The sequence below is a fragment of the Triturus cristatus genome, chromosome 1_2 (assembly GCF_964204655.1).
Source record: "Triturus cristatus chromosome 1_2, aTriCri1.1, whole genome shotgun sequence".
Lineage (NCBI taxonomy): Eukaryota > Metazoa > Chordata > Amphibia > Caudata > Salamandridae > Triturus > Triturus cristatus.
Genome location: NC_140580.1, coordinates 885,559,555 through 885,587,104, shown reverse-complemented (window position 1 = coordinate 885,587,104; position 27,550 = coordinate 885,559,555). Strand labels below are relative to the sequence as shown.

General features: G+C 45.9%; 1 protein-coding gene across 20 annotated transcripts in view; it reads right to left on the bottom strand.

The window, feature by feature from the left end:
• Positions 1-27,550, bottom strand: part of LOC146868219 (cyclin-dependent kinase 11B-like) — a 459,040-nt gene that overhangs the window by 350,350 nt on the left and 81,140 nt on the right. For 6 of the 20 annotated variants that reach the window (XM_085609485.1, XM_085609491.1, XM_085609496.1 and 3 more), the window contains one exon: positions 8,293-8,420. In XM_085609485.1, the coding sequence (XP_085465611.1) occupies positions 8,293-8,420 (128 nt within the window). Of the gene's footprint in view, positions 1-5,189; positions 5,316-8,292; positions 8,442-27,550 lie in introns of all 20 variants that reach the window. The other 14 variants (XM_085609460.1, XM_085609466.1, XM_085609475.1 and 11 more) reach the window with 3 other exon arrangements.

Below are 27,550 nucleotides of genomic sequence, written 5' to 3'. Positions count from 1 at the left end.
TCGATCCTCTTCCCACTAGACAAGTGATGTAACATAATCACAGTTGGAGTCACTGTAGGAGAGTAGGATCTGCACTTATGTTGCCCCCACTTTTTTTCTGATGTTTACACTGGTTTCTGGCTATAGTCTGGCTGGGTCCCTGCTAATCAGGGCCCCAGCCTCTCTGTTCTCTCTAAACAACTTGGAGTGCATATTAGATGCACTAGTGATTGGTTACTGTGGTACCTTATGAGCCCCTGGTATATGGTACCTTAGGTACCAAGGGCATAGGTACTTCACAGGCCTACCAGGGGCTGAAGCATGTATTATGCCACCCCTGGGAAGCAGACTAAATCCGACACCACAGGACTGCTACTGCAGCCTGGGTGAGGTAGTGTTGGCACTCCTCACTGTGGTATAGGTTCCCTATATCTCACCTTACACACACATAAAACCTATCAGTCACCCCTAAGGCAGGCCCTAGCAATCCTGAGGGCAGGGTGCTTGGTTTCCATGTGAGGGTGTGCCTCTGCTTGAGCAGGGCCCCTCTGCAGCTGACAGAGTCTATTCTCTGTGGCTGTTTGTGGATGCGGTTAAACCATATACTCTTAAGTGCATTATAACCTAGCGGTAAATGCTGACTTTGGGATGGCTGCATCAAAACATGTTGTGTTTGGCGTCAAACGCCTTGGAATCATACCCCCACACCAGTAACTGGTGTGGGAGTATGATCCCACCCTTCTCGAGGGATAGACATGTACCTACTGTAGAAACACGGCAGAATCCTAAAAGAGCCCTGGCATCACAAAATGGATGCCACCAGCACAGATACTGGGCTGCCCTCCTGCTGCTGACCGAAACTTGCAGTGGAGGAGGCCCAACAATAGGCATCCTGTCACAGGGAGGTGTAAACACCTTCCAGACAGGATCTAGTGTATTGGGGCTGGGTGGGTGCATTACTAGAGTGCTTTGAAGTCCTGCACTGGGGGAGCAGTAGGCTCCTCTGTGCATATGCCAGCTCAAACCGGTTCAGGGGCTACCTGCCCCTGCTCTGGCGCGAAACTGGACAAAGGGAAGTGGGTGTAGCCACCCATTCCCCTGACCCTCCCATAGGAGTGGTCATAGAGCTAGTCCCTCCCTTCCTTGTAGTACAAGTTAGGGAACCCTTGCCATTGCAAACTAGATATCCCTGGACAACGCTCTGAAGAAGAATCCTGGACCTTCGACGTTCCACTACCTCTGAAAGACTGAAGAATCTCCCTTGGAGTCAAGGAGTGACTCCCCTGCTTGGCAGGCACCAAAACTTTGAATCAACGGTCGCAAACTTTCCCGCTACCGCCGGAGTGCGAAGTCCCTGCAGCCCCGGAAGTGGATTTCCTGACTTCGCGACGGCCATTGTGAGTCCCCAGCAAAACTGAGGCGAGTGGACTCCACGAGTGACGAGGAACAGCAATACCCGGGTACCGTGCACTATTGTCGAGTGCAAACCCTTCACGATGTTCTACGAACTTGTGCTTTGGACCACGTGTGGCCCAAGCCTCCAGCAGGATTTCCCTCGAAAATCAGAGGCCTACCTCGTCCCGAGTCACCGTGGGCTCTGTGAAGTGAATCCTCCTGAGGCGTCTTCGCGATCCCTTGCCGGTTGGCTTGTGGGTCCCCTGAAGACTTTTCTACAGAACCAAAGGGCTCCCCTGGTTGCTCCAGGCCAGCCCTGACTTACCCTCGCTGGGTGAGTCCCTCAGACCTTGCTGGTCTGCACCGCTGACTTTCTTCACATTCCAAGAGACTTGCTGTTGCCAAGGCTTGTTGGCTCCAATCCGGTTGCCGACACCTCAGTAAGCTGCAGACTTCGTGAGACACTCCGAATCCAGCTCCTGGTTGTCGTCGACGCCTCCTGGACCTCGTGGCTGAAGAGTCAAGACACCCGTGTTCACCTGAAATCACCAGACTTCTGCGGGCATCCAGGTTCGTGACCCGGGTCACTGGCAAGTGACTTTGAACAATGTCTCCACTGCTTTCAGGTCTTCTTTCTTCAGAATCCAGCCTTGGATTCCACCGGACACTTCTCCTGTCTTCACAAGCAGCAAGTCTTCTTTGGCTCCCATTGAAAACGATGCCGCGACCTGACACCAAAAGACACCTATGCACCCGATTTTCCTGGGTGAGGTAACTAGAGTACTCCGGTGCTCCTGTGTGTGTTGGCTCTAGAACTACTTACCCTGTAAGTGACTTGCTTGTAGACACTCCCGAAGTATCCTAAAACTTTAAAATTCCAACCGCGACTTGCTGCATTGAAGTCTATTGGGATCCGCGGCTGTGTTCTCACACTGCATGAGTTTCCCGTGGGTCCTTTACTTACCTGCCTTGGGTGGATTAGTGAGGCCCCAGCGCTTCGGAAGACCATAGGCCTTCTCCCTTCTCAAGTCGTTCTTCTTATACCTCTTTTTTAGTATATGGTCTGGTACGCCCCTAGGGCCCCAGCCATACAAGTGCTTAATTTGTTGTGAAATGTTGATTTGTGCATATGTTCCGGACTTCTAATCTCATAAAGAGATTAGTAGAGTGTGTCTAGAAGGAAGTACATATATATTTTATATATATACCGGTGTGGTGTCTTTTCATTTGGTAATTCATTTGGTAATTCAAGAGATTATAAGGTAAAACAAGCTGCTTTACATCCCTCTGAGACTTAGCCTGAAGGCTGCTCTTCACAGCTGCCACTAGGATAGCTTTCTTTAAAAGGTTGTCTTAAACCTATCTACCATAAGAGTCGAATTGTACTGGTGCAAGGTGGCCACTTTAACTATTGACCAGCATATACCAGGCCAACGTCTCACAGTCACCTTTCTTCATCTTTCGTTTATCTTTGCGAAACATTTGGTCCACATGGTTTGGAAATCATTGCACTCCGCTGAGCTCCACAATGTTGCGGTTTCCTGCCTTGAGGAATGGCATATGTGGATTGATAAGTAGTGGAAGAGAGGCCCTTGCCTCAACTGGAGAAAAGAATAAGGCATGATGGTACGCAAGATGGAGGCGACAACTGTGACTCATATGAACTCGGAGACATAAATGAGCATGTGCATTTCCTCATTTTCCGAACTTGCCACACCTTCATGAGAAGAAGGATAATAATGTGTGATGCTCAGGATCACACCCAACATTCTGGAGCAGCATAAGACTGCACAGACTATTAGGCAACACAAATATTGGCACTACCTCAAAAGTCAATTGCTGCATTCTAGAACACAAACCAAAACGTACAGGGACATCCCAGACATAAAGGGATAAAGTTCCCCTCTTCACCAACAAAGATGATATGAAGATTCATTAGAGCAGTATGGTCAGAGAGGAAGGACACCAGTTGGCACCATAGTGAGGAACAAATAAGAGAAAATTCTATAGAGATAAAAATTCGTCAGAGATTACTGCTTGAAAGTAGTGGAGGTAGGAGACTAACAACACACTTGTAATATGTCACGCTATATGAAGAATGAAAAGATAATCTTGGCTTTGCTGGGGCAGTAGATATACAAAATGCTTTGAGTTTTTTAACTGTCGTTTTCAAATCTCAGCTCAAAGAGGAGGTCCTGAGCTGCAGGATATCAGGGTGAGATATTAAATGACTTATAGACACAACAAGAGCGGAGGGAGGCACAGCATTGAGCGAGAATTAGGATAAATTCTCGCAGTTGCAACAATGTCCAGCCAGTACCACAATCAGATTGAGAGCAAGGTGGAAAGACCGGACAACATTACAAGAGCTGCTACATGGAAAGTATTGGGCATCTTTGAGATGAAAAGCATGGCAGAACTGATGGACTACATGAATATTTTTAATGAAATATAAGACTGATGTTTCAGACCAGATGAGAGAAGGACGTAACAGAGGTTGACGGAGCACTGCTGGGCATGACTCAAGATCCAAATCTGAGGTAAAAGATCTTATAATGGCAGTTTAGAAAGTGATCAAGCTGGCTGGGAGATGCACAACCCTTTTTCCAGATAACTGTCTAGACAATCTAAAGAAAAGAGGGAACAGCAGGATATCTGGAAAGAGCAGATGGGCCTGAAGTCCACTCTTTGCTCCGACAGACAGTAAAACTTAGCTCTAGACAGCCAGTAAAACAGAGGTCTATATATTTTGAAGGGATGGATGTGTGAGCGAATACACTAGTGTAGGTGAGGTTTATTACCCCATCTCTTTATATGGTGTAGTGTTTAAGAGTACTCTTCTATGCTTAAATGGCTGAGTATTGGTTGGCTTTACATGTTAGAAATTTTACAGGAAAAAAATGTGTTTATTGCGGTTGATGAGGTAGCTGGAATTGCTTCCAGGACTCTGCATACCTTCCAGTGACAGTCTACAGAACCGAATGAAACTCCAGATATTACATTTAAAAGTGCACACAATACTCCAAATGAAATATTATTAGAATTATTTTATAAAAGCTGTGGAAGTTAGTTCCTCTGTGCTCGAAGCCAGAATTTGTGGATGGCAAATCAGCTTCATGAAAGAAGAAGGGAAAAAAGGTTAGTGAAGTATCGATTTCCCAAATGCGCTATATGGGAAAAACAAAACATAGTGGCTTACGTCTGAGGTATCTTCACTGCTCTTGACCCACAATGCATGCTTTATGTGTAAACACTTTTAGTAAAAATGACTTGCCATTTATACTCTCCCAAAATTCAAACCTCTCCAGCTGAAGCTTTGTTTACAAGCTAAATGCTTTCAGACGTCAAGGCATTTACTCAAGAGGAATAGTCAACAAGTGATGCACTATGTTCAGATCTATAGTCTTGGAATGAAATACAGGAGGAGTGTTTAAGAAAATTCACATGCATATTTCCAGTAATGGGTGCAAAGGAACGTGTAAAGAAGTGGAGTAAGGCTTAAATCAATGTTTTGTTTGAGTCTCTATTGAAGACGTTCCTTCTGCCAATAAATTTAAATAGAATAGCGATTTGCCCAAATGTCATTGCTTCCATTACAGCAATTTGTTGTCTCCATCAGGTATTACCAACATCAGAGTATGCTGGACAGACTAACACAAACTGAAAAAAATCACCCTTGAGAGTTGGCATTTTAAAGAAGAGTTAACAGAGGTCATGTAAATTAAAATGTGTTGTAAAGCAGCATTTGAAAGGCTTTAAGGCAGCACAGGAACACTACCATGTAGTGATATGATAACATAAAAAGCAAAACTTACGTTGTGTGCTAAATTCTACAAGAATCCGTGCATCTGCAATGGGAAAGTCAGAACTGTACTGCATTTTCTCGCTCTCTTGCAACATTTCTGCCTTTCTGCGCAGGGGTTGCACAGATCCTGCGATCCCTGGAAGGCAGGCACACCGCACGTTTACAGTTTGCTCAACTATTATTATTCACAAAGCGCAAGTGTGATGCAATCAAGAAGAAAATGGTCACAAATTTCCCTTTTTCAACTCTGCCCACTTCAACATTGAGGTGTGGTAAGGAAGGATGGGAGGGCAAGGTGGAAGCATTGTATGACACCATATAAAAATATAATGATAAAGTTACATAGTTGGACTTCGAAACTGGTGGCATGCTCCTCAAAACATTTGAAAAATCGCAAGTGTCAACTGCCCACAACCCACTGTAATGGGAGAATTATAAACTGCTTTGCTAGGGTCATTTGTAGATGGCAGAGGGGAACTACAGGCAAATATTTTTCCCACTAGACCAGACCACCTGAATCACTATATGTTATAGCAAATAAATACAGGAAATGGGTGGAGGGCACCAGAAGGATACATTTTCTGTGGGTTTCAAAATCTATTTTAGGAAGGCCCGGAACGAGGTGGGAATTTGGCTGATTTGAGTGTGGGAAAAATATCACTGAAGTTCCCCTTTAAATCTTTCTTCACAATCATACTTAACCCACAAAATATCCTTTATGTCAATATAGAACCGCAAAGCAGATTGCATCAGCCTAAAGGGGGCACTGGTGACTGGGGTAGAACTTATGATGGTAAAAATATAAGATTCCGTTTAAATCCAAATAATTTTAGCTGACAAGGATTTTGAGAATAATTTTCAGGAGTCCAGTGAAGGATTCCTTGTGAGTCCTTAAGAGCATCCTTTGGCTAGCAGAGTTTACTAGTTTAGCATTTAGTTGCTCTGTTCAACATGGTCTCATTTCAGGCGTAACTTGGTGGCTGATGCATGTACGTCGGTGTGTTCTAGTGGCCTTCTGTGGAAACCAAACTATGTGTCTCAGCTGTTCAGAGTCTTTCCAGCTTAATCATGCCAGCCAATGCCAATACAATAGGAGCGGTTGCCTTGGAATTATTAAACAGAAAGGAGAACATGACATACGTTTGTGGCCAAAGAATCAAGTAGGTAAATCAGCAGCTATCACAACAAATTGGACAAGTGAATAGATGATGGCTTTTATCTAAAAAAAAAAAAAAAAAAAAAAAAAAAAAAAGTTTAACTTATCACCAAATACTACAGTTTGTTAAAATTATCATTTTAGAATAGGTAATTCGAGGAGTAGGTCTAAGTTTAGGTAGTTTGTCTAAAGAGAGTGAGTTTAACTATACTTTAATACTGAGACTGTCTTTCAGGTCAGTGTCCCTGAAAGGCATCTCGGGGGGGGGGGGGGGGGGGGGAGCTAAACTAGCTTCTTAGTCCATGAGCTTAGCAAATAATAATAGAATGGCTCCAGCAATCTAGACTAAACATGTTGCCACTTCTACAATAGGCATAGAGGACCCCCTTTCAGATCAGTTGCCGAACAAATATAGGCTTCCTCCTTACCAAAGTCATGCTCTCATTTGAGCTATTCAGAAATCAGTCTATTAACATTCTCATTATATTAGCCAAATTGTGGATTTACCAAAGCTTTAACTGACTTTCTACATATAGCCAAAAACCGGAGTAACACTTTTTTTGGCGGAAAGCAAATCTCTCTCACGTAGTGTACAGTTATGTGCTGGGGTAGACATATTTTTAACTTGAAAGCACAGTACATGAACAATTCACACACTGGCATTCACATTACGTACAACTAAATTAATAATCAAAGTAATATACAGGAGTAGGAGGTATGTTCTAGTAATATACATGTGCCTTTTCTCAAATTTAATTGATAGGCTGCAACCCTTTTGATTGTGTTCTTAATTTTAATTAGATTTATTTTTGATACTTTGCTAAAACATATTTATATAAACACACACTTTCCCTGTGCAACCAACCATCCTACATAAATGTTCCAAAATAACATTCCCAATATTTAATTCAACCATTGTTATTCACCATCAAAACTCTTGTCCATTTGTTTCTGCTTGAGGCAAGCTCTCAGGACCTTGACATTTGTCAGGAAAGACCAGTCAATTCCAACTACGAACTGATAGACACTAGTTAATGGAAAGGAACATTACAATTATTTTCATGTGGCTGTGAATCCTGTGAAGACAGTACAATCCCTTAAGGTATTTACCTGTGCCAGCGCAGTACACACTTATTAACAATCGCAAAAAGAACCCATTCTACAATTCTTCTCTATATTAGGTGTCTGAGGTGTCCGATTTTCACATCAACTAAGAGATAACCATTACCTATTGCTACAAAAATTTCAGTATCACTTGACGCTTATCACGACTTAGACGGCAAAAGCAACAAGAACAGGACTAGAGAAAGTTAAACCATGATATCATGTGACTGTTGCCTTAACTTTACGTTTCTCAAGCATAAATCTCTATAGAGAGCAGCCTGGGAAAGCCCATTCTTCAGAAAATGGAAAAAACACATTCCAACACAGCTAATTTGGAGTATGATGAATTCTTCATCCAAAATAATCTGCTTGACAGAAACCAGTATCTAGGGCAACACTTCTATTTGCATTCTTGATTTAAAACAGTTTCGCAATATTGATGGGCTTTGCTAATCAACCACTTTTACTCCTTATTACTTCACCCCAAGCTGAAGACATTTCCACAGATTTCTCCAGATTACCAAATCTCTCATACCATTATCCAGCCTGCTTATACACTGGTATCCTTAACTCTGCACAATCTTTATAAATCTAAGGAAACTGTGAAAGTGGGCTTATTCACGTGATACACAACAGGTTAGTGCACTGAAGGTATTAATGAGTTTTAGTTGATGCAATCCGTTTTCCAAGACTAGTATGTCACAAAGGATATCCAAAATAAATGGTAATCTGGATTAGCCAACGAAGTATGAGAATAGTCTGGGGAAATTGAGTTTGAGGCACAGTACATTTCATACAGCGCATGCAGAGCCCCTTCTCATTAATCACAAGCATGCAATTGTGTTGAAGGTACCTTCTCGGCGCATTTCTCGCTCCTTGCGCTTTTCTTCTGCACGCCGTTCTCGCTCCTTCTGTTCTTTTTGTTGCTCTCTCACTTTCTTGTCCCTCTCCCTCTTCCGCTCCAGCTGCTCCAGGCGTTCCCTGTAAACAGTAAAGGGTCCCCTAAAATGTTTTGCATTAGTTGTCAGATTTTAAACTGGTTGCCTTCATGCTTGATTGTCAACTTTATACCTTTCATTAGTGTTTACAGATGGCTCAGGAGTCAGGAGAAGAAGGTGGAGGAAGATCCCAAGAGGATTAACAGCAACCAAGTCATGATTTTGGCAATAAATTTCTTCTGGCATTTTATGTGGTGGATTTAAACACTGTTAGAAAGCTCACTACTGAGTGGATGACTCACAGAGAATGACAGTTTAGACTCCATCAGACCAAATCAGGAAAGTTGAGCAACAGTGTAGGAGGCACCAACTAATGTAGAAATTAATGCAACTTCCATATCAACCCCAAATTCGAGATGATCCCTGTGCGAGATTCTGAGGAAATCCATTCTGCTCCTGACAAGTATTGCCTTAACATTACATTTGACAAATTGCACAGTAGCCTTGTTTTAGTCAAACATTGGTCTCATGCAGTAACTGTACATATAGAGAGAACGTCTGTACAATGCCTTCTTATTAGTTTATCATTAACAAATACAGGTCCATCCCAGAGAATAAAAGTGGCTAGCAATCAGCAATATAATCAATACAGTATACAATTTTAGAGATTTGGGTCCCTAGTTTGAAGCTTAGTCCAACTATTTGTCTGATGTGGCATTAAACGGGGGACCTACTGGTTTCAACAAGGTGCTCCCCGTATTGAGCTAGAAGCCTTCTAGAATGTTCTGACTTGTAGAGTTATCACTATTACTATTAAATACCACATGTCCCTTTACAGTAAATCCTGCAACACCTCAAAGGTCACTGACTGACAACCACTGACCAACTACAATTTGTGAATGTTTATGACATTTTCCCCGTTTGAAAACACAGACAGTAGAGCTAAAGGTGCACTAATGCATATCTATATACATCTATCTATCTATCTATATATCTATATATCTATATATATATATATATATATCTATATATCTATATATATATATATATATATATATAAATATCTAGATATAGATAGATAGATATAAATATATATATATATATATATATATATACACACACATATACATATATCTCTATATATATATACATACACACACTTTTAAGACAGAAAGAATCCCGATACATATTAAAACTCCGAACTCTAAGTCCACATGGCCTAAATCAGTAATACAAATAAAGAGAAAACGAGAGAGAAAATAAATGAAATAAAAAACTAATGGGAAGCACAATGAAACATCAATCAAAGACGGCATAGGTATCTATGAATATGGTCAATGCCTATGATCAAGCACCACTGAAGGGGCAAATATATTGATAAAATGGAGGTTTCAGAGATCAATAGCAATATATAAACCCCACTGGAGGGGCGATAATGGACTAAAGTTATGGGAAAGAATAAAAGAACTAAAAAGATTTGCCGCCGCAGAATGTAAATCCAATCAGAACTGGCTTCCTTTAAAGATTATTATTAATCACATTATTATTTGATTAAATCACAAGGTTTCATTTAATTTTAACAAAAAAACTACAGCACCCATAATGCACTGTGATGCTCCCACCACTTGACAGGAAGTGACATAATTGCATGTTTGTAATGCTTTTTAAACGTTGGGGAGGGAGCGGTCATTTGATAGTGAGCAAGGTATCAGTGATACCGAAACGCGTAGATCATCACGCTTTTGACCTGTGAAAATTAAATAACGGAAGCTGTGCAAACTTCAGGAGTGTGTCCCGTCTTTCTTTGAAAAAGGAAGGTCGTAAAATATTGAAGCTGCGTGGTTCTGCCACAGGGAACCGCACCCATAGTGAGCGCTGAGGAATCCTGGTGAAACCGAACCGATGTGGGGAGATTATATATATATATATATATATATATATATATATATATCCATCTATATATCCATCTATATATCAGACTTTAAAAAAAAGTTATTTTCCAATATTTAACATTGGCCTACACATGTACAATCATAACCTGAAAATAAGTCAGAAAAGCGTGGTTTGCATGAAGGCAATTGGCATATGGAGCACACTACTTCTTCCAGGTATTCAGTGCGAGTTTACTTTCGTTTTGCCTTTCAGCGAAATCGGTAGCTTTTCATAGAAAGCAGAGCTGTAGAGGAAATATATTGATGAGAGGGGAGGGATAGACAATGATGGGACGGAATGAAACACTTTTTAAATAAGATTTTATTGAATTTTGACACAAAAGGAAACCAAAACAAAGACCCATGGCGCAGTCACGTATACAGCTTCAACGGCATAGTCACAGCACATGGCAAAGGCAACAGAGAAGACACAGCATCACTTTATCTACAGTCCAGGGAGCCAGCAATCAAACAGTAGCCAGGGCGTCTACTAAAGTCTGCAGAGGGGTTCATAAAAACAGGGAAAGGAAATCTGTGAATTTCGCTGGTCTATTATACAGGAGGCTCCTTACAACCCACATGGGGTAATACAGTGAGAATTGAAAATTCTATTTAGTCCTGCCTCACTGTGCATTTAAAAAGGATGCTCCTCGTCTGGTCTCCACTGGAGGCAGTGCAGATGGGCTCCGCCACTTTGGAGGTGGAGATCTTTTGGTATTGTATAAAAATACAATAAGTTCCACCAAACGAAGCAAAAGTCAAATTACCTATACTGCAACTATAAGTTACTTTATTACATTTAATCATGCCCAACCATGTTACCCTTACAGGGCAACAAAATAAGTTCATACTTGTGAGGAACCCCTCGTGCTTTGTACACCAACTTTTGCGTGATAGCATAGTAGTCCATTCCCCTCTCCCATTCATAGAATGGAGGGGCAGTCGCATCTCTCCAATGGCGGGCCAGGTTTCTTTTGCCTATCAGGTATGCCACCACCAGGAGTGTGCATAAGGCACGATGCCCCCCCACAACTTGTCCATGATACCCAGCACTATCACTTTGGGGTCGAGCTCCAGCCTAAATCCCAGCACCCACTCCATGCTGTTTTGTTAACATGTCACCTAGCAGTCTGGGGGCACTTATATACTCCCTAATGCCTGTGGCGGAACCTCCAACAACCCCAGTAGGATCACAAAGAGCCCCAGTGGATTAGAGTATATCATGTGAACCGCTAGAGGAAAAGACTTATTTATGTAGGAGGACCGCAGTGCCTCTGGAACCTCTCGTGAACCCAGAGTGGTGGACCCTAGAATAGCCATGTCACCCCAGGAAGGAGCAATTCGTGACCAACAGATTTGTTTCTTGAAACAGGAGCGCCGCCGGTCGTTGGTGCTTGACATACGCTACGGCCGCCTCCCTCCCCGTTTAATTTTGTCATTAAGACCATTTGCGTTCCAAATAAAGATAGTGTACTCCCCCGGCAGGCCATTGCTACAGGTCCATCCATTGTGACAAGAAGATAGATTGAGGGGCACTCTTCGGAGGCCCGATAGGAGCTCTGATACATGTACATTAACGTCAACATTGTAGCAGAGGGGTAGTGAGAAAACAGCAGATGGGGCAGGAAACTTCCACCGTAGACAGTCAGGTATTCCTCCAATTACGCCAGAAAGAGGAATGGCACTCCAGACTCCCTCCCCAAACAGCCTTCGACTAGGGCCCAACTGAGGCACCCCAATGTCCCTAATGTCGTTGCAGGATCGTATCCTAGGCAGGCCGGTGCGGGGCGATGTCAATGACTCCCTGCCGCCCAACGCCACGCTCAGTTACCATACACGTGTCTCTCAAAAAGTGTCAAGAAAAAAACAACACAGCAAATGGCAACTTAGCCCTGTGGGAGGCCATTCCATGTCTGTGAGAAAGTGGCTCTGTATATACTGTTCCTTAATAGGTACAGGGTGTACAGAGTCCACAGTCCCCCCGGGTTTGACAGAGGTTAAAGTTAGATATAACCTTACTCTCTAATGTGGTAGCTTGGTCGAGCAGTAAGGCAGTATCAGAGGACAGTGTAAAGCATTTGTTGTACACACTCAGTCAGCAAATGGTCTCACACACTCAATAACTGAACTCTAGGCCAATGGTTTATATATAAAAAAATATATGCTTGTTTTATTTTAGAACCAACACTTGGATTTAAAATATACTATCTCAGCAGGAGATGTTTCGTATAAATACTTTTGCAATATGCAATAGACTTTTGTAAACAGTTACAAGTGGTTGCAGTAGGCAACTCTATTTTTAAACACAATACATTGAGCTCAATGCTAAATTCAAGTTATTTGCAACACATTACTTTTTAGATTACTTTTGGAATTCCAGGACTGGATCCTAGATTCGGTCCTGGGTCAGTTCTCAGAATCAAGTGATGAAAGTCGACTTAATTACTGTAAGGATTTTTAAACAATATTTAGCTATTTTAAAAGTTGACAGAAAATATTTCCGAGAAAACAGTCAATGATTCCCTATGGAAGAAAATTCAGGTTACAGGTACAGCATGTTCTCGTTACTTTTGTAATCCAGTACTGGGTGCCTAGACTCAGTACTGGGACCTTTATCCAAAACGGGTAAGTAATTACGTTTTCAGATATTATACGATTTTTGAAGAATATTTAAAGATTGCAGAAATCCACACTTAGAAGAAATTTCACAGAAAAACAGTCAATGGTTTCCTATGGAAGAAAATTGAGTTAAGGGTAAGTACAGTTGTAAGTATTTTTCAGAGAGTGCTGGGCACCAAGATCCAGCACTGGGAGCTCACCTAAGAGCAGGTGCGTAATTTCGTTTGTGTCACTCGGCTGATTTTTGGTGAATATTTTAAGATTTGAAAAGTCCACACTTACAAGAAATTTCAGGAAAAAGCCAGTCAATGTTACCCTATGAGGAAAATAGAGTTTGTGGTTTAAGGGTAAGTACTCGACTGGCAGAGTTGAGGTTCTGGGCACAGACTCAGGGGTCTCCCACGGTCAGGTAGGTACAGTTGGTTCACCCTCAGCGGCTCTAGGGCGGCCGGGTGCAGAGAGAGTTAGGCCCAATGTTATCCTATGAGGGATAGGGGGGCCTTGGTTAGTGGCTGCTGACTGGCCACCACCACTTCGAGAGGTAAGTTGGGTAGTTGGAGGATAGGTAGGTACCGCGGGATTGGGCACAGGGGGCCGTGGGGCGCCGCGTGCAGGGGTGCCTTTTGGTGTCCGGAAATCTTACCCTCTGTTGATCGCGGTTGGGGGGGCACCTTGTTCTGAGGCTGCAGGCTTCTTCAGGAGTGTCGAGGGAGGTCCTTGGGTGCCGGACTCGGGGTCATAGTCGCCGTGGGGTCGTCCTCAAGCTCTTTGTTCACTCCGGCATTGGCCAGGCTTGGCTGGTGCAGAGTGTGCTGGGTTCGCGGTTCCGGACTGCTGCCAGGGGTTAGAGATCGGTTTTGAGTAGAGCCTCTACTCATGGGAGTCCCAGGGGCTTAGAGCCAAAAGGTAGCCAGGTCTTCCGGGGTTGGTGAGGTTGCTAGCCATAAGAGATGCCGGGTTGGAGCAGGTTAGAGGGTTGACAGGCCGGTAGGGCTGGGGCCAAAGCAGTTTGTGTCTTCCTCTTTTCAGCAGCTGCAGGGCAGTTCTTCTTTCTTCTTGCTCTTCGTAGTTTTGAATCTGGAATCTGGGGAAGGAAGGTTCAGGGTGTCCCTAAATACTAGATTTAGGGGCGTTACAGGTAGGTGAAGGGCAGGGACCAATGGGTCTCAGTCCTGGGGTGGGTACACCCTCTATCCTGCCTCTCTCCTGTGGGAGGGGGGCAGTAGCCAAGTCCTGATAGGGTAGGGCTTCCCATCTTCAAGATGGCGAGAGCCCGGAGATGTGCTTCACCTCGCCTCCCCCACCTGAGGGGTGGGGTTGGCAGGCTGGCACATCCCCTGTCCTTATTTGGGGTTTCCGGCCAAAGCTTCCCACCAGAGTGGGGGGTTGCAGGGGCCTGGGGAAGCTCACAGAGGCGGCATGCCTTTGAAGCTTCCCCCTGCCCATCCTGGGGGAGGAGATTTAGCACCTCGCCCAGGATGTGCATTGTTGCAGGCCCAGGAGAGCAGGGGCTCTCCTACCCAGGGGTCCAGCAACATGTCTACTGGGTGGCAGCCTAAGAGCAGACGTGGATTGTAGGTTAGGTTTAAGGGGGCACCTCTAAGATGCCCTCTGGGGTGCTGGGTACATTAAATCCCACACTGGCATCAGTGTGGGTTTAATGTGCTGAGAAGTTTGATACCAAACTTTTCAGTCTTTAGTGTTGCCATTATGGTGCTGTGGAGCTCGTGTTTGACGAGCTCTCAGCACCATGTACTCTTAAATGGCAGCACTGCACTTACAGTGCTCAGGAATGGACCTGGGCACTGTAGGGGCACAGGGCTCCTGCTCCTGTGCCCACACCATTGGCATAAGGCACCCAGCTAGAGGGGTGACTGATGTATGCCATGGCAGTGTAGGTGATGGGCATGGCACACAGGGATGTGTGCCATGTCGACTTTGTTTTTGTCTTGCACCCAAACACTCAGCCTGCAAAGGCAGTGTGTGTGTGTAAGGGTACAGAGCCTCTAAGGGTGGCACAAGGAGTGCTGCAGCTCTTAGAGGCCTTCCTTGGTCACAAGGCCCTGGGTACCTAGGGTACCATTTACCAGGGGCTGACATGTGGCCAGGGTTTGCCAATTTGGGTTTGGTTTGTTTTAGGGAAGGAACATAGGCCCTGGGCACCTGATTGGCAGGAGTCCAGGGTACACTCAGTCAAAGTACATTCAACAATTCAGCAAAAAGTGGGGGCATACCATGTAAGAAAGATGGCACTTTCTCACAATGTCAGCCTCCGCGGAGTTCGCAGGCTGGAAGTCAGTCACCACTGATAAAGGCAGGTAGTAGGTGACCCCTCTCGAACCACTCTCTACTTTCTAAGTGAAGGGGACCCCTCTCTAACCACTCTCTATTTGCTAAGTGTATGGTGAGTGTGAGGACTCAAGCTAACAAAGAGAGGGCAAGCCCCACTTTTCTTGCAATTTTCTAACACAAGTGCTTCCCCATCGAAACCAGGACACTCCCGGGGCCCCCACCATACTTTAACTGAAGACCTCCTCGATCTCCACTGTCCAGACAGCAACGAGGGCAATCTCGCAGGCTGGGCCGCCGCCAGGGACTGTAGCATGTCCCCTGATGACCAGAGGGGAGCCCAGTGCGAAGTGCCGCAGCAAGGCCACCATCTCGGGTCCAGGTAGCACGCGGACAGCGGCGCCGCAGGCGCACTGTCTCCACTGTCGCCACTCCGCCACCAGTCTTCCCCGCGGGCCGGTTGGCGTGCATAATGTAGTATCCCGTAGGGATTGCTGCGAGAATGTCGGGGGCTGAGTCTTCAGTGATCCAGGTTTCTGCTAGGAGAAGGATATCGATGGAGCTCTGATGCAATAGTTGGAAGATCTCAAGCTGATGGCGGATAAGGGAACGGGTATTAAGATAGTAAATCAGTAAAGAGGCGGAGATCTGCGGTAGTGAGGGGGAAGGGTCGTAAAGAGAATCAAGTGCCGAGAAGTCAGATGGAACAAATATGCCACATGCCTGAGCCGCTCGGACAGCACGGGCGGGAATGGTTCCTGAGGATTTGAGTCTCAGGAGATCGGAGGAGGAATAAGAGTAAGATTGGGCATTACAACAGGGCCCTGGGCCTGGTCGGCCGCGGACGGGCGCAGACGGGCTTGACTTGTGCGCGACTTCGGCACGAAGTCGGCGCTCCCGCTGCGCTCGTCCGCTGCGCTTCCTCCATACTGCCATTAAATACTGGGGGGTGAGGGAGCACTAGACCGCTAACCTGCGAAGGTTTCGTGCAGGGCGGAAGTGGTGTCACGAGCAGGAAGTGACGCTCCTCAAGCTGACCCTCCGCACAAACGGCACAGAGCCGGGGCGGAACGGGGTCACGAGGGAAAGGAAATGCAGGTAAGTGCAAGAAGTGCAAATTACAATTTTAAAATGCTTTCTAGGCGTGCTATTAAAATCAGCTGCAAAATACAGTTTTTTAAAAACAGCGTCCACAACAACACAACCGCAGCCTAGATCGCCGCGTTTGTCAATGGCATGCCATGTGAAAGTGTCTTTACAAACAGCAGGCATATTACATGGTGCATATTTATAACCGGAAAATACAGGTATTCGTTTAAATAAGAGGAATTTAAAGTTAAGAAACATGCTTCATAAAATATTTGGACTTCATTGGCATAATTTAAAGTAGAGAAAAACATTAAGAGTTTCATTGAAACACTTTTCTTCACTTTACATTTCTCCCATTTAAAAGAAAATGACAGCATTTTTCAATTATAAATTTAGCACTGTGTCTACCACCAATGGGAGCAAGATGCCTCCTATTCGTAAATGTGACACTTTGAAAAGGGAGAAAATGAAAATGAAGACTTCACTTTATCATTAAGTTAACTCTTCATTTTCTCTCATTTAAAAGCATTCACAAATATCCTTTTGTTCTTATGCTCCGTTATTGAGATGAGAATGACTTATTTAAGAGTTAACTACCTCAGTGCTTCAGTTCTGAACCTCTGTGATCAACAGAGGTTCGGAACTGTCTTATAATGAGGGGAGCAATACTCATTAATAGGCTCTGCTATCTGCAGCCTGATAGTAATGTAAAATAAACATAGCCTTTCCATAACTTTATATGGAAATTAATTATTTATTGCAGTTCTTAGTTAAAAAGTAACTCAAAGCTGAGAGCTACTCAGTAGGTTTCTGCGAAGTAGTGGCTCGCGATCGACTGGTTGGACACACCTGATCTACGATGTTTTTTGCTGGAGCGCGCACTCGGAACTGGCAGCTTTTCTTCCCCGGTGGCTCCTCATAGGGAGCTCATTGTTAACATCTTTCATTATAATGACAGACTACATCCTGAAAGCGGCCAGGGAGGCTGGAGTGCTGAAGCTACGAAAATTACACTATCACCATGTAAATGGACTACACCCATAAGGTACAGACCAAGAGGAGGTTGTACCTAGAGGTCAAGCAAAAACCCAAAGCTATGAACTTGCGATATATGTTACTGTACCAGGCCAGATTACGTGTGATTACCAAACGGAAAAATTCACCTCTTTGATCAGCTGGAGGAGTTTTGGACATGGAGCCTGTGCGACGCCTGGAGGTAAACGGGGGCGTTGTGGACGCTCAGAGGTCAGGGAGGCGTAGTGGATGACTGTGTGGCTAGTTTGGCTCAGCCAGAATCAGCATGCACAACACTCCGCGTGTTCTGGTAAAGGAGGCTGGTATTATGCGACATGAGGAGATGTCATTGTCAATGGGATGTGGGGGGGGGGGGGGGGGGGGGGGGGGGGGAATATGGCAGCGCCGGCAGGCATGGCCATGAGCATGAGGGGGCCTGGTGGAATGGAGCCCTGAATCAGTTATGACTAGCAAAACAATTTCATTGATAGACTATGTACATTGCCACAGATGCTCTACTGATTGTGGCAATGGGGCCCAGATAAGACTTCGAAGGGTACTCTGTCTGGCACGGTGTAGGAACTGACCTGTTGAGCAGCCTTCATTCTATTATGACTGGAAATGAGGGGGATATTGTTGGGCTACAGCCCTAGGGGCGGGAGCCCGCTGTCACGCGCCAGAGTCTCCTCGACCACAGGTGGGGATGGTGGAAGATCCTTACTCCGGTTATAGGAAGAATAAACTGTAATCAACATGAATACAGGAGAGGGGACTATTGTATTATATGGGTTATCTTAATATTCTAATTCGGAGAACTGTGCTAAGTTGTTGAATTCGCCAGATTTACATGGGCAAACAGAACTATTCGGTTACACTGTCTTTCTAGGCAGAGTTTGTTGGGAGCGAATATTTTAGATTTTTTTAATGTTCATTAGCTTACCATCATGTGGGATCTTCTCTAGTCTCCACTCCTTGCAGTAAGTGTGAAGAGTCTTGGGTTGGTAGTGCCTTGATAATGCTTGAGGCACCTGGACTCCCCTTCATACCCATGTGCATACGGATATGGTGAATAACTTCCAGGTTATCACCTGCAATGTCCGGGTCTTAGCAGATTTACAAAGCGACGCACTTGAAACACAACAGAGTTGCAGTTGCATGCCTCTAGGAGACATCTTACTCAGGTGGAAGTCCAGATGCTCTCGAAGAAATGGGGGTGGCGGGGCAAATGTACTCTGACATGTAATCTGGCTATGCTGGTGGGGTGTCTGTGTCGCTAGCCCTGGGGATGGGGTCACCTTTCAGCACCTCTATTAGGAAGCATGTATAGAAAGTCAATATGTGCTAGTGTTTGGAGCATTGGAGGGGAGTCTGCATACTCCACACCTATTCACTGAACAATGATGTTGTAATCTACTACTACAAAATGTAGACCCTTCAACGGAATACGTGAGGGCGTCTAAGATCTGGGTCGGACACTTCAACTGTGTCCTGGATGGTGAGATGGACAGGGCACTGCCTTAACAGTGCACTAAGCCGAGCATGACGTCAGCCCGGACTGAAGTTATGACTAATGCAGGTTTTGTAGATGTTTGGAGGGCTATGCACCCGACTTCTAGGGAGTATTCTTCTGCCCCAACTCACAGCACATATTGTCAATTTGACTGAATTTAAGTTGCCAGGCTGGGCATGCATAAGATGGTGTCTACTAAAGATACAGGTAGATTTCTCTCTAACCACGCCTGCTGCTTGTGAACTGTGGTTGGAGGGTGGGTGGGGAGTGGTTCTATGCAGACTTGGAGACACAGCCAGATATTTTGACAGATGAGATGCTCTTGATGAACCTCTCTGGGGAAATTGAGGACAATTGGGGCATGACAAACGCAAGGAAAAATGAGTGGGAGGTGCTGAAGGCGATGGTAAGAGGGGTGTGCTTAAGCAAAGTGTATGGGGTTAAGAAACGTAAACAGTACTGGTCAAACAGGAAGGTAAGGCTAGCTGGAGTACAGCGAAGGGAAGGGGCATCTCTGAAGGCCCAATGGGAGTTGCTGGACACAGGGGACAGACTGACTAAATACACGCTCACAACGTATTGCCAAGGGCTGCACGGGGAGGGGAGGAACCTAGTCACCTGCTTGCCTAGGTGCGTCGGAGGAAGGTGGAGATGCCACTGGTGTGCTGCCTGGAACAACCAGACGGTACAGCTGCAATCACGCAGGTGGTCATAAATGACATCTTCGAACACCAATAGAGGGTTACGGTGTGGTGCCTGTTGGTGAGCCTGACAGCATCCGCAGCAATGTGGCAAGTGAGGAGATCCCTAGGTTCCCAGAGGCCTTTATGGAGTGTCTTGAGGCTGATCTCACCCTGGAGGAGCTCAAGAAGGCCCAGAGTTAGATGCAAAAGGTCCTAACACTGGAGTTGGGCTTCCTGGTGGAGCCTTAGCAAGCCTTTCTGCCTCTGCTTACGGAGAACCTCCTAATGATGTATACTGAAACGTATCGGATGAGCTACCTCCCGACAAATATGCAAGTGGGTGTAATCTGTATGCTTCCCATTCCAGGTGGAGAGGCCGTAAATACGGACTCCTATAAACCCCTAACTATGATCAGGTGAACTGGTATGAACCTAAGGAGACGCACTCGGTGCTGGACTGTGATGAGCTTACACTGGTCGCATTTGACATAGAAAAGGCATCAGACACCCTGGGGGTGGGTGGGGGGGGGGGGGGTAGGGTGGGGGGGGGGGGAGCGGGGGGAGAAAGAATATCTGGTTTTCGGGTCAATCCCCACAAAAATATTCTTTACCCCCTGTGGGGTTCGGCTGGACTGGAGGTGGGGGGGTGGAGGGTGGGTTGGGTCACCCTGACTCACCGATTTGGGAATACTGTGGGAAATTAATGAGTTCCGCTATTTGTCAATATCCCTATAATCTGGGGAGCATGAGAGAGGGGCTGCATACCTTAGTGCGCTGATGGTGAACACTTCCACTATCTACTGTGGGACGGGTGGCGATAGCTAGGGTGGTGCTGCTGCTGCGTTGTATATACCATCGCCAAAACGCTTTTTGCCCATTAAAGAATGAAGTATTTAAGCAGTTAAACAGCATCTTGGTTTCACAAGTATAGGATGATGGGCGTCCTAGGGTTGCAGGAGTGGGAGGCCTGGGGTTACCGAACATTAAATTGCATTGTTATGCGGACCCACATTCAGCATGCTGCTGAGTGGCTAGCGGTCAAAGATAACTGAGTGAAGCAACTACTGAGGGGTACGTACGGTGGGAGGTCTTTGTCAGTGATGCTGATGAGGGGGCAGCCTAGGGTCTTTGGTACCTTAAACTGTTCGTCAAACAGATCAAACATAGGAGCATATTGTTAAGAGGATTGTCAGGCATCCACTCTTTGCCAGGAGCTTAAGTAGCTGAGACCTGCAGCTTTTTGTCGCATTAGTAGAGACAAGACATTTGCTGAATGGAGAGAACGGGATGTCAATTACTTGGAGATTTATACCTGGGAGACACATTTGTCACCCTCCAGGAGGAGCAGAAGACCTTTTGGGTTGACCCTAGGCCGTTTCTCCACTATGTTAAACTAGCTGGAAAAGCGAGAGGTATGGACGGATTTCCCCAATGTGCCTTCCACAGCACATATACTGGAAAGCATTTTGCAGATTGACGTGGGGCGTCACTTTATAACATGAACGTATGGGGCACTGAAATCAGATTATTGTAAACCAAATTATGGTGCCAGACATGCCTGGAATGCAGGTCTGGAAGTACCGTTGACCAAAAGGGAATAGGCAAGGGCATGCGAGTTGGTGTTAAAAGTATCATAGAATGCATAGTTTAAGCCGATACACTTCAATTTTCTTCATCGCACATATTTGACCCCAAGCTTATTAGCCAAAATGTATCCAACCAGATCTCAGCACTCACCTATGTGGAGCAGAAGTAGCAACGTTCCTACATATGGCCTGGTCCTGTCCGGATGTGTTGGAATCTTGGCACAAGGCATGGGAAGTGGTGCAGCGAGTAGTAGGGATCCCACTGCCATATCAACCTTGCCAACTATTATTGGGTCTTGTAGAAGACTGAAGGAGGTGAAAATCCAATAAATATTTCTGCAGCTGGCCCGGCTACTGGCGAAAAGGCGAATTGCTATTGGATGGCTGAGTACGCAATGTTTTGAGTTGTTGGTGCAGGACATATCAGAGTGGTCCCTGGCAGAGGAAACATTAACAAAATGACCAGGAGGGATGAGATGACAAAGTAAAGAATAACTTAATAGCCTGGGGAGCTATTCTAGACGATTTTGCAGAGGGGGGTGGTGGGAGCACTGCAGAGCATGGAGACACTCAAAATACAAATTGAATATGCAACAGAGGTGGAGGGGGGATGTGGCTAACCGCCAAGCATGGTGGACGCGAGCTAGTGGAGCTCCGTGCCGGGCCCTTACACTAATGACAAAAATCCTGTGACACACGGACCATTCGTGCTTCACACGCAGCGCATCGGAAGGCTGAGGAGCTGAGGTGGCCGGGGACCCTGAAAATCGGGGTTTCTAAGCCGGACTTCGCCCTGAAGGAGCTGGAGTTGCCGGAAGCTGGACGGGGCTTGGTGAAGAAAAGACCCGGAGGCCTGTTGACGCCTGTGTATGGCTGGAGGAGAGCTCCGGCGCGCCGGCTGATTCACTGCTGCTGGCGCCCCAGGAATAAGGGGAGATACGGGCATAGAGAACTACGTCTATGCGAGCTGAGAGGTACGGGGGCACTGACTGAGAGACACGGAATGTGTGCCGATCTCCGTGGGGCACTCGGGAGGAATTGGGAACACCTCTTCGTTTCTACCCTGTGGAACCCCCCCAGGACTCCCCTGTCTGTCCGCCGCGCCGGTGGTAAAGGCCTGGACACCCTCTAAAGCATACGTCATACGCCACCATTGCTGGACCGTTCCGTGTGAAGGAGCGTACTGGGAGTGCACTTCGGCGGCTATTTATTGGCAGGGACGTTCCGGTTACTGGGCAGCCGGTGTGGTGGGAGACTGCAGCGCAATCAGGCACACGAAGCGCTGTATGATATAGCACCCACTGCAGGCCCTTTACACCGCACGGAGGAGACGGCGCTCACAGTGAGGACACGAAGACACTACGAGCTGTAAGAGGTGCATGCTACTCAACCGGAGTGAAGTGGCTGCCAGTAAGAGCATTGAGGATAGTCTCGCAGTGAATTGCGGAAACGCGTGGTGTCCTTGCTCAGTTCGATGATGGGGCGCCCTACAACCATGCAACCAGAACCCCCACCTCAGGAAGAAACAGATGGTGGCATGCAGGGTACTTAGATGCGCAGCCCTGCGGAGGAGGTGATACCGCCTACGGAACCAAGTCGCCGGGAGGACAAGTTGGACTTGATATTATAAGAAATTAGAGACGCGTGCGATCTACTATAGAGACACAAATAGGTACACTGAGCACCAACTTCACACTGCTGAAAGCGGATCATACAAAAATGGCGGACAAGGTCAAGTCTAATACACTAGCACTGGATGACCTCATACCACAGCAAACAATGCACACCTCACAAATAGAACAGCTGCAGCGGCAACTGAAATGACTACAGGATAGAGTGGATGACGCAGAAGGGAGATCTCGCCACACTAATGTACGCATACTGGGGCTGCCGGAAAAGAGTGAGGGGACTAATCCTACCCAATTTATTGAAAAATGGCTGCGTGAACAAGTGGCAATGAAGGGCCTGATGGAACATTACAGTGTAGAGCGGTTACATAGGGTCCCACCTAGGCCCCCTATCCAGGGAGCGCCACCTAGACCGCTTATAGCGCGCATACTCAACTATAAAGACCGAGACACGAACCTGCGCGCAGCTAGGGAGAACGCTCCAATAAAATTTGACAACAAAACTATTTCTCTCTATCTAGATTTCACATTGGCGGTCCAGAAAGTGAGAGCCACATTCCAAGACGTCAAAAAGAAACTACGGGACCATAATTTAAAGTATGCTCTGTTATTCCCGGCTCAACTTAACGTTATCTATGACCAAAAGACTGTTTTTTGACGACCCAGAAGAAGCAGAGGACAGGTTAGAAATTACTTTAACTCAAAAACAACAGAAGAGTGTACTCATTTGTTTAGCATAGAAATAGAGCAAAAGTGAAGAATCCGAATAGGTTCTTAATAAAGCCCTTACTCACCAACCTGGTTGTGACATGCTTCATCATCGGGCCCCACCAGGAGAGGCCAAATGCCACCCTGGTGTGCTTCAACGCCAGAATTACTGCGGAGCTGTTTTTTTTTTGTGTTCAGTGAAAGTGAGTTAAAAATGTCTAGATTGTGTCACAAAATAAATTTTATTAGCCTCTTCGCTGCGGCGGAGTTTCCGCCGCAGCGCTCCCGCGGTGCTGGACATTCCGATCTCGGGCGTGGCATGACGTCTCCCGGCCGTCGTCCGCACACGCCCATCGTGACCGCATGACGGCCGGGAGACGTCATGAGCACCGAAGAAGTTAATAGCCAGACATGTATAAAAACAAAGTGAGGGATATACTGGCTAGATAAATTGTCTAGCCCTATCCACTAATGTTGGTGAGTAAGGGCTTTATAAAGAACCTATTTGGATTCTTCACTTGTGCTCTATTTATATGCTAAACAAATAAGTACACTCTTCTGTTCTTTTTGAGTATATCGCTTGGGGGATTAAGAGTGTTCCTCAGATAAATTCCCTTCCTCTCCTGTTGTTTTCGTGAAATTACTTTAACACCACTGGAGTCACAGACGTCCTCTCAAACAAGCCAACGGCAGCAGTCCCAGCCACAGCGCATTAGAGGACCGAGGACAGACAAAAGACGGCAGATGGGTCCTGGGACCAGTGTGAATTTTTCGCCGGAGCAGATAACAAAAAATCAAAGAGATGCTCTCCTGACCGCGGTTGCTCTGGTGGAACACGATGCCACGTCAGTCGCGGAAACTGTGAACTCTTCCGAAGATACCAATGCACACTTTGACTCGGAGAATAGTGTAGCGCTGTTCCCTCGGATTACGCCACAGACTGCCAATGACTACTAAGGGTGATTGCTGACTCCTAGATTGCAGTCCTGGAAAGAGGAGTATGTAACTCCCTATAATTTGTAGCCAGATGGTTCGTTGCTCATTGTCATTGAACCAGAATGGGACCCTGGCTGGAGCTCCGTAGATGATAAGAATTGTATATAGTTTGAAGTGTGCAACGTAAATGGTGGTAGTCACCCCCCTGTAGCGACTGCACCAAGTTATAGAAATAGTGGAATTCTGGTTGAACTTTTTGTTATGGTTTGGTCATCTAGTGTTTTATGGGGGAACCTAGTATTGGGAGCTTTATTGGGGTATTGGGACTCAGACGCACTCTGGGTATTTTACAGGCAGCACACAGGGACTGATGTACATGACAGGCCGCTTTCTAGCAACACCAATGTCACAGCCTAGTAAATATATGTAGACATCCTGGAATGTAAGGGGATTGGGCTCCATACATAAGAGACACATAATCCTAGCACAATTGAATCGTAGGAAGACACATAGTATTCCTGCAAGAATCCCATTTAACTAGTGCAGAAGCTGCTAAGCTACAAAAGAAATGGAGAGGACAATTATTTTACACAACATACTCATTTGCCCGTGGGGCTGCCGTATGGGTCAGAAATGGCACCCCCTTCAAGTTAATAGAACAAAGAGTGGATTCCAATGGACGGTATGTACTGTTGCATGGGTTACTAGACGGGGAACACAGTGATAGGGAGTGTTTATGCCCCAAATAAAGAACAAGATAAATTCCTTGAGATACTTAGCAATGTGTTGATGGGGTGGGTGGAGTATCCTTGGGTTTTGGGTGGTGACTTTAATGCAGTGATGGTTATCGGGCTAGACAGGTCGCACCCCCCTCTTCAGGGCACGGGTGTAGAAAGCAAGCAGATGCACTTAAGAGTTGGGCGGAGGGCTGGGGCGTGGGAGATGCATGGCGAATGGTGCTTCCAAATGATAAAGAATATTCTTTCTTCTCGGAGCCGCACTGCATACACGCATAGATAAGAGTACTCTGCTCATTAAAGTTGATCGCCAATGTTACAGACACCACGTAATTAGGCAAAACTTACTCTGATCATAACCCCATAGAAGTCACACTAATATGGGGCAAAATACCCACACTCATACCAACTTGGAGGTTGCACCCCTCGTTGTTGGAAGATCTGGTGTTTCAGAAGTCCATTTCCACTGCCATAGTTAATTATTTTAATGACATCACAGACACTGCTAGCACACGTCAAAATGAATGGGACGCTTTTAAAACTGTGATACGGGGGCGTCGATTAGTACGCGGGTGGAAGCGTCTTGTTGGAAAAACTCACAGAAGTGGAACAAAAGCTGAGTAAGCTAGAACACGAAGCAGCATCGAGCGACGCACAAAGACGAGCTACAAGATACACACGCTACACTGCTAGAAGATCTTCGTATTTTAGATTACCGCTCCAACACACAGAAACAGCATGCAATAGCGGATAGAGCAGGCCCCCTACTCGCTAGAATTATCAAAGCTGCACTACCAGTGTCCCCTTTCTTGAAATCAACACTATAGACGGTGGGGTGGTACATACCCAATTAGAAATAAACACAGTTTTTAAAAATTATCACGAACTATATGAGGAGCCGGAAGAGATAGGTGAGGATGAATACAAATCCTCCTTTGAGTGACTGCAATTCCCACAGATATTAAACGATCACAAGGCAGACCTACAGAGGCCTATAACTAACATGGAAATAAGGGCGGCCATAAAGGCTCTCCCTCGCAACAAAACACCAGGTAATGATGGGTTGCCCATAGACTTCTATGCAACATTCTCAGAATTGTTAATTCCCCATCTACAGAGACTAGATCAGGCCTCGTTAGACACCGTTTGCTTCCTACCACCACACTACAAGCGACAGTGGTCTCGCTCCCAAAGCCGGGCAGGGATAATAAAAACATGGCAGGCTACCGCCCACTCTCACTTTTAACCCCTCGCGTGCGTCAGCCAACACCCGTCGCGAGCACTACCTTGGTAGCGCTGCGCACATCCGTTGGCCGACATGGCCCCGCCCGCGCAATAAATCAGCCGCACCTCGGCGGAATTTACGTCACGGTTAACGGGTTTAATACAGATTAAAAGATAGAGTAAATTACTGGCAAATATAATTATTCAGTTTATCCCTCGACTGATTCACTCTGACCAGTGTGGGTTTGTGCTGGGTAAATGCACGGCTCTTAATATTAGGAGGCTCCATCAAGTAATGTCTTGTACACCGGCTGAAGCCAAGGCACAGGTTGTTATCTCTCTAGACCTCCGTCAAGCGTTTGATTCACTGCAATGGCACTATACGTTATGTACTCCCCCAAAGTTTGATATTCCGGAGGAGTTCGTGAAGTGGATACAGCTGCTCTATACGAACCCCACAGCACGTGCACGCACGGGAGCTCAGGTCTCACAACCATACGCAGTAGCGAAGGGGACCAGACAGGGCTGTCCGCTCTCACCTCTCTTATTTATTTTAGCCCTTAAACCTCTACTTCTTAAATTATGTGCCCTGGCAGGACATAGGGGGATATGGATAGGAAGTGAGTCACACATTGTTTTGGGCTATGTGGATGACCTCATACTATATTTCAATAATTTGAATGGGAATTATGACCCAATCCCCATGATCTTTGCTACATTTCAATGGCTTTCGGGTCTTTCCATAAACAAAAACAAATCATATGTGTATTGTTTTTAAAGACATGGCACGGGTTGCCCCGATACACTTTGGATGCTGGACATTTCAAACAGCGTCTGTTACCTTTAGATATCTGGGAATCCAGATATACAGAGCGACGGAGGATATGCTAGATGGAAATCTGAACCGAGCTATAGCGGCGCTTAAGGCGCAAATACGATTCTGGACCTCATTGCCACTATCGGTGTCGGGACGTGTGCCATTGCAAAAATGGTGGTCCTTCCCAGACTGCTATACTATTTCACCAATCTGCCTATCATGATCGCAGCACCGGTGTTTAAACTACTAAATTCCCTCCTAATAGAATTAGTATATGGGGTGCGGGAAGGAGACGGATAGGGCTCACTAAATTACAACTGGACACGACACACGGAGGACTGGGAGTACCAGACCTGAAAGCTTATTGTTATGCGGGCCAGTTGCAGTGGATGGCGTATTGGA